The following is a 12974-nucleotide window of genomic DNA, read 5'->3' as shown; positions in this document are numbered from 1 at the left end:
TAAATATATTCTGTGTTTAGATTTGAGTCCCATTCCCAAGATATCTCATTAAGGTATGCATATTTTCCAAAATGCGGAAAAATCCAATATCCAAAATACCCCTGGTCCCAAGCATTTTGGATATGGGAGACACAACCTGTATTTCCAAAATTTACCAAATAAGTTACTTAAATAATTTATATTAAATCCTCATGACAATTAGTTTCCAAATCTATAATATAGCAAAAAGATATGGCAAAACAACTCAATGTAGTCCTATAGGAATAAATCACCCTGTGCATACAAACCTCTATTACAAATGTATGACAAACAATTCCTGAAGTCTCACTCCCTGCTCCCCACGTCATGAATCAGTGTTTCTCTATATAATAATAATACAAGAAAACATTGATGGTGTCACTCAGTATAGTATCTGTGCAGTCCTGCATTTGCATATCTGGTGTGTCTTCTGATATGTGTCTTCTGATATGTTTATAAGGGCTTTATCTGAAGCGCACATTTCCACACATATATATCACACATATAAGAATAAAACAAGCACCCTCTTTGCTCAGTACAAGCTCTTATGTTTTACCATTCCAGAATTAGATCCTTGGTTACCCAGGGGAATGTTGTAAAGTGTTCTTTCAGGTCCCCCTTTCTCCACCACTCATAAAATGCCCATTGAACTGTGGGCCTGATTCAGACCCGCTCGCGAGCGCTGAGCGCTCGCAAGCGGGTCGATGTTGCCCAAGTGCGAGGCGGCTCCGTCGTGCGCATGCGCGAGACCCGAATAACGACGGCCAAGCCGTCGTTATGGGTCTCGCACCAAAGAGAACGTGCTGTCGATGGTGATTGACAGCACGCCCCCTTTGGTGGGTGTGCCGGGGGCGTGGCTGCCCAGACGGAGGCGTTCCCATGGGAACGCCTACCGTCTGGGGCCGGCCCCACTGACATCACTAGTGATGTCAGTGGGAGTGCTTTTGGCTCTGATAGAGCCAAAAGCACTCCAGGGCTTGCGGCAGACAAGACCCTACCTTTAGGGTCTCGTCGCAAGCCCGATGGTCGCGATGGTCTTGACCATCGGGACCATCATTTTGGCTGCTCGCTATAGCTGTGGGTGGTCACCCACAGCTATGCGAGGGGCCAGGAGGCCGCTCCAAAAAGTAAGAGGGACAGCCCTGATTCGGAGCGAGTGCTCTGTCAGAGCGTCCGGCTCTGAACAAGGGCCTGTGTTGCAGGCGCAATGTATCTTATATATAATAATGTAAACACGTATTTATGTGTGATCAAAGTTAGAAAATGTACAATAAGTATAGATAAGCACTTATCCCAGAGGTCCAGAGGGGAACTTTCAAAGAAGCAGAGATATGGTGTTAGTTAGGTTCCCATTTGCAGGAACCAGGTGCTGATGTGTTTGCGGTTCCCCCATCCCCGGTGGTACATTAAAGGAGCAGCAGCAGAGGCCTCTGTAAAGAGCAGCGGTGGCTGGCTGCTGCATGTCAGCTCCAGGTGGTAGCATCGCTACCACAGGTGCGTTTAATGAAACTTCCTGTAATTAAATGAATCAGCGATCCCAGGAATCTAAACACCACACTGGAGCCCTGACCGCCTTAGAAGTGGCACCAAGGAACTGCTGCCCTGGAGTTGGTTTACCAGCTCTTTAAAGCAGATTGGATGTGGCACAATACCCCAGGGCAGAGTCCTTGCAACTTAGTTTGAATGGAACATTTAAAGACAAATCTTCCAGCCCAGATTTAGCAGAGTAAGAGTTAGGAAGAGAACAACTCCTCTGCCATGGGGTACAATGTTAAATGAACAGCATAATCCAGACTGATTTACATGGAAGATAATCGAATAAATCTTTACTTGCTAAATGGACAAAGGGCTTGATTACCTAACAGTCTGTGTTTGTAAAACGGTCTATAAGGCAACAGTCATCAGCAAAGAAGTGCTGCAGCAGCTGTACACCGCCTAGAAGCAAATGTTTACATGGAACCTGGAGGCGGCATCAACTATTCTTATACAAATGGTGGCACTACAATGGTGCAGAGATGACACTTACAGTCAGTAAGTGTCTGATGTATAAGTAACACCAGTAGGAGATGGTAGGGAGGACAACCAAATATGTAAAAGCCCTCCCCTTGTTACGGTGGCCCAGTAAGCCCATCCGCCTGAACAGCGCCTTATTAAGTATTGCCTCCTTCTTTAAAAATATAGTACCATCCCTTGTTACATAAATCAGTGCGCTACCTTTTTAATCTGAAAGATTAAGGACCGTATTCAAATGCCGCCGAAAAGTCCCGGACTGTTCGCCTACATCGCTGGTTTATGTTCTACAAAAGTATCGCGAGCGTCCCCGCTATTCGCCCTATTCAATTGCAAAAATCAGCGAAAAGTGCTGTCAGATTTTTTAAATCAGCTTGACACCCCCCAAAAGATGCACTGACATGGGGGATCACTATGGATACCCCCGATTAGCCCTGCTGTAGGTATTTGGGGTACTTGAATGGTCTCAATAGGTGCGATTTAGTGTCTTTGCATAAATGGTGAAGAATAGCATTTAGCAGTTTTTTTGGGGAAAAATAACTAGTCCCTGCTAATTTGAGGTACATGAAAATGGGTGCGAGCATGGTTTCAAATTGCTAAAGTGCGTTTTTAAAAAACGTAAAAAACGCACACCAGCAGAAAACACCTACAATCAAAAAAAACACATGGGGCATACTTGGGGGACCCCCCTGAGTCTATTTTGCTAGTTTTTAAGTTTGTCCCCCTACTTTTTTTTTTTTTCGCCCCCAAAACGAAAAGTACTTTATTGGGGTGATCTAAAGCATTTTTTAAACTTTTTTTTGACACAGTTTACCTTTGGAGGACTATCCCAAGTTTGCTGGGGTGTTGCCGCAACTTTGCACCCCAAACCCTGAACTTTTTTCCGCCTCCTTTCAGAGGTGAATTATTTCCGCTGGTTACAAGGCGCAGACTTTTCGCATCGGTGGAAACTCTTTGCAATTAAATACGGGGAAAAGTTCTCACCTGGCGAAATTACGTCACCGGCGAGAGCTTTTTGCCGAGAACGGCTTTTTGCCGGCAATTGAATATGGCCATTAGGGGCAGACTTACGCAGCATTGTTTTTTCACAAGTGCGGCAGACCCTGGCCTCAGCTACAGAGCTGCGAGGGGCAATCTCAGGTGTACTCAGGTGGCCAATGGTCTTGCAAATCATCTGATGCTGCATCTTAGGAGGCAGCACTCGGATCTGCGATGCTGTCAGGAGAAGTCTATTTAAACCAGATGTATCCTGCTGCATTAGCATATTAGTAGTATGGTATTGCACAGCCGCTTCCCTGAGGCTGTGCATTATCGTACAACATTGAATCAGGCCCTTGATCTCTTTTCTATCTATATAGCAACAATATGCAATAGCGACACATAGGGGCTGATAGAGGAGATGGGGGCAAAGCAAAAAAATCAGAGTTATGGTATAACATACCTTAGATAACTCTTTTTCTTTGAGGTCCATAGGGTCCACAGAATCTAACTTGGGGTATGTAGTGGAAACGATCCATTTCACCAAACAGCATCTAGCTTTGCAGCTCCTAGCATGCAATGGTCCTCCTCCCTGTATACCCAGCCCCCAGCCACAGGCATTCAGTTTGTAAAGAAGCCTAACGGCAAGAGACGGAAAGTGGAGAAGGAAGTACAAAGTACACAAGAAATAATCACAAAATACGAACAGGGAATCAGTGATACGAAAAAAAAAAAAAAAAAAAAGGATGACCCTTTGGAGGAGAGAGAGTGGAGGAAACAGTTATGCCAACCTGAAATCCCATCTCACCGCCAGAGCATCCACGAAGGCAGCTGAGTGATCCCTTGTTCTGGCCCACACCTGGGGACTTTGTGATTGTGACGGGACGCCATGAGGTCTACGTCGGGTACTCCCAACTTGTCCACCAGGAGTTGAAAGACATCCAGATGAAGAGCCCATTCTCTGGCGTGTATGTCCTGGCGACTTAGGAAGTCTGCTTCACAGTTGAAAACACCCGGGATGAATATTGCCGAGATAGCCGGAAGATGGCCTTCTACCCACAGCAGAATTTCCACCACTTCCTTCATGGCTGCCAGACTTCGTGTGCCTCCTTGATGATTGAGGTATGCCACTACTGTCGCGTTGTCGGACTGAACCTGGACCAGTCTGCCTTGTAGGAGGTCCTGCGCCATTATGAGCGCTCTGTGCATTGCCCAAAGCTCCAAGATATTTATTGGTAGGAGACTTTCCTGAACCGTCCACCTTCCCTGAAAGGTGTGATGGCCTGTCACTGCTCCCCATCCTCGCATGGTGAGGAGTACCCAATCCGGGATCCATAAGACGACCCATATTTAAATGAGTCGTCTCCGGCCACCAAGCAAGGGAGAGCCGAACCTCTGGCGAAATGCGGATCATCTGGCACTTTATCCGATGATATGGACCATCCCAATTAGCCAGAATCCAATTCTGCAGGGACCTGGAGTGGAACTCGGCATATGTCAAATGTGGATACCATGGAGCCCAGCATCTGCATTGCCAACTGTACCAACACTCTTTGCTTGCAGAGAAGACTGCGCAGCTGAGACTGTAGTGCCACAAATCTTGTCTCTGGTAGAAAAATCCTCTGTCCCAGAGAATCCAGCAGCACTCCCAAGTGCACCATCTGCTTAGTTGGAGAAAGAGAGGACTTATTCCAATTTATTATCCAACCGTGCTCTTGTAGGCAGATAATGGTCATCTGGGGATGACATTGTAACATCTCCTGAGATTGTGCTAATATCAGGAGATCGTCCAAATATGGCAGTATCCTGACTCCTTGTCGTCTGGGATGAGCCGAAATGACTGCCATTATTTTGGTAAATACTCGAGGAGATGTGGCCAGCCCGAATTGTAGAGCCTGAAATTGGTAATGTTGCTGATCTATCGCCAATCTTAGAAATCTTTGGTGGGATCGTGCAATCGGAACATGCAGATATGCATCCTGTATGTCCAGAGAGACCATGAAATCCCCAGGCTCCATCACCAGCATAATTGACCATAGAGTTTCCATATGGAATTTTGGCACATGGATGAACCTGTTGAGAGACTTCAGATTCAGGATAGGGCGATGTGACCCATTTGGTTTTTGTCCTACCTTATGGAACGAAAGGACAGAGATGACTACTGCCTCTTAGAAGTAGACATAGATAGCAATTCAGCCGACCTCGGTGTTGCCAAAGAAGTCATCATGTCGTCCAACTCTGGTCCAAACAGTCCTTCCCCGCAAAAGGCAAAGATTCTAGAGCCCTTCTGGACCCTGCATCTGCCTTCCAGGTCTTAGCCATAGGGATATTCGGGCTCCTTTGAGTATGCCAAGAACCTAGAAGCCAGAATACCTGCGTCAATAACCGCTTCCCCCATATACACAGCTGCTTCTCACATTTGGCTGAGAAGAGACTGCTGCTCTCTGGTTGCATCAAACATAGTATCCTCCAGAGACTTTGTCCAATCTCCATAGCCTTGGACACCCAGGCTACAGCCGTAGCTGGTCTGGAAATAGCTACAGATAATGAAAACATTGATTTCAAATAACTGTCAATTTTTCTATCTGTAACCTCTTTTAAAGAGGATGCTGCAGGAATGGGTAACATAGCGCTCCTGATCCATCTTGTCATATGAGCCTCTATAGTTGGGGGAACTCTCATTAGTTACACTCTGCTGGTGCCAATAGGTAACGAGAGGTTATATTCCTTGTAGCATGGAAATGCTTACCAGGAGTACCCATGTTTCAGACATGAGAGTCGTCAGTTGCCCAGACTCAGGAAAATAATCCTTAGTCACCTTCTGACGTCTAAAGACTGGATCCCTAGATGTCAGAAAAACCTCCTCTTTCTTTCTACTGAGGACAGATCTAACCACTGTTACCAGAGATGGGACATCCCTACAAGGGACTGATGGTCTTCTTTCACTGAGGCAGACCCAGAACTCTGATATCAGAGTCTGATGAGGAGGCAGAGTCAGACTCTAAAAGGCCATGGGTGACAAGCACCTCCCCTAAGTCCCTGCTTCACCGCTACTGGTCTATCTTCCTGCAGAGAGGCTGCAGACGACGGCATACTCTGACTAGAGTGAGCAGTAGGATAAACCCAACAGGAATTCATGGGGGACATAGACTTAGGACGACACAAATGCTGTGAACAACCCATAGCACGAGGCACTGCAGCCGGAGCCCGTGCTTCTGCGGCTTTGTCCACTAAGTGCGACAAATCTGAGACCAAGCGGCCACTCAGGTGGCTCTAGTGCTGGAGCAGGTGTACCAGAGATACAAGGTAGCTGTTACAACAGTACTACGCAATCTGTCCTACTTAACAACCTGCTCAGACAAGCCTGCAAGCTCAGGACTCAGCAGTTAGTCCTTCTCACCTTTACCTTTAGACATGACAAATGTATAAATAGTATAAGGTATACAGTATAAATGCAATGTGACTTTTATTAATGAAAACATCCCACACACCTTCAGAGGGATGAGGAGAAACACAGTGATAGAAATAACTGACAGTTTTGAGAAAACAAGCAGAATAAACACAGCAACTAGCATTTAAAGTCACATACAATGCATAAATACGCACATCTGCTAACGCAATATGGACTCTGAATCAACTGACCAGCCCCGAGGGGGTTATGGTAGGATATAGAGTGCACTATATGCCAAAGCCAAGGGAGAGGTATATAGAGAGACAGACCAAACCTCTGAGACTATTTTCAGCAGTACACACACAAACGCCAACTGCGAGCGTCTCGCACACAAGGTGGTCAAATATAGCAAGCCAGACGTAGGAATCCATTCTTGGAAGTTTGCATCTGGGGTAAGGACCGGCCGGGGGAGCGCCTATCTCACCTAGGCTGCGATTTTGACGGCCGGGTACGCTGACCTCAGTAAGACGTTGACTAGTGCAGTCTAGTGAGTCTTACCACCCGTCCCCGGCGACAGTCGATATGGCCTCGGCCGTCTTAGTGAGGACACGTTAGATGAGGCCTTCACCCACTGCCGTCTCCGATGCATCTCAACACCGGAAGCGGGTTACTGCTTCGCGCATGATTCCCGAGAGGAATCGCTTACCTGACATCTCCGTGACCTGACTGCAGTCCCGGACCTCAGCGTTAAGCCGCCAGCTAAGCCACGCTGAGGCCTGCCAAGAACCTGAGGGCATATAGTGGTGCTGGTGTTTCGCGTCAGGCGGAGGTAGAAGGAGTTGCGGTGCAAGCCTCTTTCACGGCGCCTGGTACCGCTAAACTCTGAAGTTCGAAAACTTAAGGTAAAACATAAAAGAAAAAGCCTAGGACTGCCTAGCAGGCCTGCTGTTATAACAGGTGCGTTTTGTCGCGCACCAAACAAAAAAAATTAATTCCTGTGGCTGGGGGCGGGGTATATAGTGAGGAGGACCAGTGCATGCTGGGAGCTCCAAAGCTTTGCTGTTTGGTGCACTGGATGTGATCCAACTACATACCCCAACTACATAAGACCAACAGCTACAGCAGTACACACACAAACGAGATCTGCGAGCGTCTCACCACGAGGTGGTCAAATATAGCAAACCAGACGCTGAACTCCGTACTGGAAGTTGCGTCTGGGTTGGGGGAGGAGCAACCGGGGGAGCGCCTTATCTCCCATAAGCTGCGATTTTGACGGCACGGGTACACTGGCCTCATAGTAGTAGACGTTTACTAGTGCGGCTACTGTCCGTCCCCGGCGACGGACGATAAGGACCCGGCCGCCTTAGTGAGGACACATCACACGAGGCCTTCACCCGCAGCTGCACCGATGCGTCTCCTACACCGAATGCTAGGACTGCACCGCACTTACCTGTCATCTCCGTGCCATACACCTGCTGTCCGGACCTCAGCACAGGTGCTAGACAAGCCACGCTAAGGCCCGCCGAGAACCTTAGGGCATATAGCGGTACTGGTGTTTTCGGCCCCGGCGGAGGTATAGGAGTCGCAGTACCTGCCTCTTTAACGGCGCCTGGTACTGCTAAACTAGGTAGTCCTTGAAACTAAATAAATCAAAAACCTTCTGAGGAAACCGTGATTACATTTAAATGGAGAAACGCGTCAAGTATGAGAATATTGGGACTCTGTGGATTACTCCTAACCCTCTATTCAGATACTGGATTTATGTGTGCAATTCCCCTAACCAAAGCTTATCACCCATCAGTGAGGACCTAGCTGATCAATATGTGGTAATCAAGCCTATGCCAAGACCTTATAGTCACTTCTTTATACGCCGACCGGGAGGATCCACTGTGGTCACTGTGAGTATATCCCGCTGCTGACAGCTTTTAGCGGGGACAAGTGATTCTTTCATCTCTGCACAGCTATCCGCATTACCCCGGAGTCGGTTACTGGTGATTACTGTTTGGCTTAAGTCCACTTTGTGAGAAGGAACAGCTTCCATAGAGAATTTTCAGCAAGTCCTATAAGATCAAATCCATATTAATAATTTATATTGGAGTCAAAACTGAAGAGACTGCTTAATTGTTACGAGACTATATTATTTATCAAGCTGCGATATGGAGTAAAGCTTACAAAGTAACCTTTCAATTTTAATAATTCTTGTGGAAACAGGTTGGAATAAACCACTAATCAAGTGCTATCAATTGGGGCAGGACTTTATTTATATATTGATTCCGGTCTTCAAGTAATGTATTTAATGAGGGGTTAGATATCCTTTTTTAGTGTGGAATAAAATTAATACTTTGATATATTCCTGTGTCCTAATTCATCTACTTATACGAGCACTCTTAATGGAGTGGTTTTCACTCCATTAATCTTGTTCCTTTTGTTTAATATTTGGGGTTACTACAGAAGTACCCATTGGGGAGCAGCGTTTTTTTTAAAAATCTATGTGATTAATATTGCACTTTGTTTAAGGAGCACCCGGTAATTGAGTTATTTTGATAATTCAATATTTGTTGTCATCTCTAATTTACCCTGCATTGAAAAAGAAAATATGTATTTTCACCCCATGCATTGCAAAATGGTTTGTTCCACATACAAAGTTACTTGCCGTTTTTGCTCTGCTCGCAACTTCGCAGCCCCTTAAGCTTGGTACACACTATGTGATATATCATTCGTAAAACCGACGAACGATATATCACTAAGTACATCAGCTCGTGTGTACAGCCGATATGTCTGTGAACGACAGTGTTCACAAATATATCGCATCAGCCCTGCAGCACAGCCAACGCCGATATATGTCCATCTGCCTGTGTGTAAAGGCAACCCGCCGACCAACCCGTACACAGGATGCAGGAATTGTGACAATGACGTCACTACCGATTCTTGTGAACAGACATGTTGGGCGGCGGATTGGTAAGTGTATATGCACAATTCATTTGTGCAGCAAATCATTGGATTGGTAGATCCATCGTGCAGGTGTGTACCCAGCTTCTTTCTCATGTATCAAACTCCTATTTCCCTATAGATTTATGCTTGTGAGCCCAGTCTTGTTTTATTGGCATACTTGTCCCTAATTGTATAGCACTACAGAATATAGGTGGGTGCACACTGCAAAGATATATCTGCAGATCGAGTGATCTGCAGATATATCTGTAGATGATGGTCGTTCATATACACTGAACGACCATCATCTTCCAGGCAGCGGCAGGTCCCACTTGCCAGGGGCGGGGGCTCGGGGGTGAGTCCGCCCGCCTCCCTGCGGCTGCCGCTGCATGTGTATGGGTGATCGGCTGATTGCCCATACACACTTGCTGATGGACAGATATGTCTGCAGATATATCTGTCCATTGGCTGTGCAGGCAGACGTGAAAGGTCTGTGAACGACGTCATTCACAGACATATCGCTGGTACACACTGGCCGACGGGCACCAATATATCTGTCAGTGTGTACAACTTATGTGATATAAATAAATGCTAATAATACTAATAACATAAAACAGATGTGACCTATAATGAGGATAACAAACAGCTGTTTAGTGGGCAGAAAAATATTTTTTAAACTAGTGATTACTATCTTTGCAGATCTAATAGTGAATAAAGTAACAATATACCGTTTTGCAGTGTATACAATCCAAATTGTTATACCTGTAGTTGTTTGTGTAAGGAATGAGCAGCGCAGTTACATTACGCAGCAGAACCTCGCCGCCTGTATGTATGACGAGTGGCTTCATAATTCTCTAAGGTCAGAGTAGCCGCAGCGCATTCAGTCTATGTAGCAGCTTAGTTCCTGATTCAGAGATGGACGCTAATTCAGTCATTGCTGCATCTGTGTACGCGGCAGCTGTGTGAGGATATGCAAATGTCGCAGCCATCTGGATTTGTATTGAGATGCCCAGTGGCGGCTTCACAAATCCAAGCGACTGCGTACAAAGATGCAGCATCAGTCGCAGATCAGTCAGGTATTGGAGTTCTGAGTAGCCCTGTGGTCATGCAGAATGGCAGCGGGTAAGGAGATGTTGGAGACACATTATCTGCGTACGGATCGCAGTCTGTGACACTCTCCCAAAGCAGTTGAAACACACCTGCATTTTTGTCGCCACCACCCCCCCCCCCCTAATGGTCACTGACTGTCAATTACATTGCGGTCAAAACCTTGCTGTGAACGACGGTAATGTACAGTGTAACTCAGGCGCATGCGCGGTTTACCGGTAATCGCTCAACTGCGTAAACATCGGCACTGCATCCATCTCTGAATCAGGCCCTTAGTCCACAAATGGATCGTTAGGTCTGCAGAGATCACGCCCAATTCCGCTAAATGTGCCTTCATACACCAAGAGCCACAGCATTTTGGCTGCAGAAAAATATCAGGTAACCAGTAGTAGACTAATTGGCTTTGGTATGAGATCCCGGCAGTCGGGATACCACTGGTCAGAATACTGACAGCTGCATCGAGACGGTCAGAACCCTGACACCCATAAGGAAAGCAGGTAAGACTAACCCTTACCCCTAACCTCTCCCCCCTAGTGCCTAAACCTAACCTCTCCCTCCCCGCATACTAAACCTAACACTCCCTCCCTGGTGCCTAAACCTAACCACCCCCTCCCCCCTCCCCCTCCCCGCACTCTAAACCTAACCCTCCCCCTAATGCCTAACCCTAACTACACACCCTAACCGTCCCCCTAACGCCCGATACTTACTTGCTGTCGGGATTTCAGCGCCGGTATTTCGCCCATTGGCATCCCGGCTACCCTACTGTTTAGGAATAAGGGCCACTTCATGTGCTCTGAGCTGAGGCTCGCTGAGACCTTGACCTTGAAAGTATGAGTGTGCTTACCACTGCTCTACTTATAGTTCTGCTCTTGTGAACGTAATAGCACATTTCATATTTCCAAGTGCACCATGTGGATCTTGAGTCCTTTCTGTAGATTATGTAATATGTTAAATTGTCTGAAAATATGTACTTAAAAGAAATGGGGTAACGTTCTAATCGATTATAGCACAGGTTCTCAAACTCTGATCTCAGGACTCCAAACAGTGCATGTTTTCCAGGTCTCCTCAAAGAATCACAAGTGAAATAATTAGCTCCACCTGGGGATATTTTCAAATGTGTCAGTGAGTAATGAATCCTGAGTTTACCTGGAAAACATGAACTGTGTGGGGTCCTGAGGACCGAGTTTGAGAACCACTGGATTATAGGCTTTCATGAGTGGGATCCTCTCCATGTGTGTCATTCCAGAGAGCCAGGCACATACAAGTCACTGTCCAACAGCAATGTGCTATAGAAAATAATTCACACTATATAAAATATACAATATCTCTATATGAAAGCACTCATTGCTCCAGCACCTTTTCCTATACATAAATGTCCCACAAATATTTTCAAACCTTGGAAAGTGACATCTACCTGTCTTTTCAGGTCGTCTGTCACTCTCACTGCATTTTGCAAGGGACCTCTAGTCTTTCTCACAGACATCTCACAGTCCTGTGTGTCCAGGATACAAGAAAGTGATGATCATTCACCTGGCAAAAGATTAACAAGAAAAACACAATCACAGAGAGTCCAACACAAAATAATGACAATAGTTATTGGCTGCAGCAACAACAAAAACAAAACACATGCATTTCATAGATTCTGCCTATCTATTCTGCAAAGACAATAAAGAGAGCGTAGGAGGCATATAAATCAGGCATATGAAAGCTATAGCTGGTTCCTGCTATAAATAGAATGGTTTCTTATGAGAGAGAAACTATACTATAATTAAACGATGACTATGTATGAAATTAAGCTATTAGTGGGTGATAACCTGTGTCCTGCTGGTTTCATAGACGATTTCCAAGTTTCAAAGTGGCGATATTACATCATCACAACGCGCCGGTGGTGTAGCTTCTATGTTGCCGTGGAAACAGTAGCGGCCATATTGCTAGTGGCATAGAAAATGGAAATCCCTATGATCAATGGTCTGAAAGTAATCCCGTGTAACAGCACTAGGTGGCTGTAAAGAGACGTTTTCGGCACGAAGCAAATTCAGAGTAGTAACTAGCAAATGACAGGAGAGCTTAAGACCCAGGAAAAAAATGATCTTTATAAAACATATTGCACAAAGTGTATTCACAATGAAAATAGTATAAACATATGTTACAGAGTGAACAATAAATTGTTAAATAATATCAGTAATTTTATGGGCACCACTTGTTGAAACATAAACTCCCAATTATCTTTATTAGAGGCGCAGATGCTACAGGTAATACTTGACATGGAGGATGAACTTTCCATTTCTTCTCCTCCTCAAGCACCTCGTCTCATTTTTAATGGGCCTGATCCATTGTTGGGCACTATTTTGCATAGCAAAAATATGCAAATGCCTCAGGAGGTATCGCAAGGTAAAAGACTCCTCATGCCAGCATAGCTGATCCGAGTGCTGCGTCCAAAGATGCAGGATTGGATCACCATCGTGACAATCCGCCGGAACTCCACTGCCGGGGTCAAGAAATCTGCATCGGTAGACACTGGCGCCGGCACGCCGATAACACA

General features: G+C 45.9%; 1 protein-coding gene across 1 annotated transcript in view; it reads right to left on the bottom strand.

The window, feature by feature from the left end:
* The window catches only part of NPHP1 (nephrocystin 1), a 108094-nt gene extending 95762 nt beyond the window's left edge, over positions 1-12332 (bottom strand). Inside the window, exons 1-2 of the mRNA XM_088477609.1 lie at positions 12247-12332; positions 11847-11962 (exon numbers count right to left, since the gene is read on the bottom strand). Coding sequence (XP_088333735.1) covers positions 11847-11915 — 69 coding nt within the window. The 5' untranslated portion in view covers positions 11916-11962; positions 12247-12332. The remainder of the gene's footprint in view (positions 1-11846; positions 11963-12246) is intronic.
* Positions 12333-12974: the final 642 nt, after the last annotated feature.

This window comes from Taudactylus pleione, unplaced genomic scaffold (assembly GCF_031769625.1).
Source record: "Taudactylus pleione unplaced genomic scaffold, aTauple2 ptg000201l, whole genome shotgun sequence".
NCBI lineage: Eukaryota > Metazoa > Chordata > Amphibia > Anura > Myobatrachidae > Taudactylus > Taudactylus pleione.
Note: the sequence above shows the minus strand (reverse complement) of the source record. Positions and strands in the feature narration are given on the sequence as shown.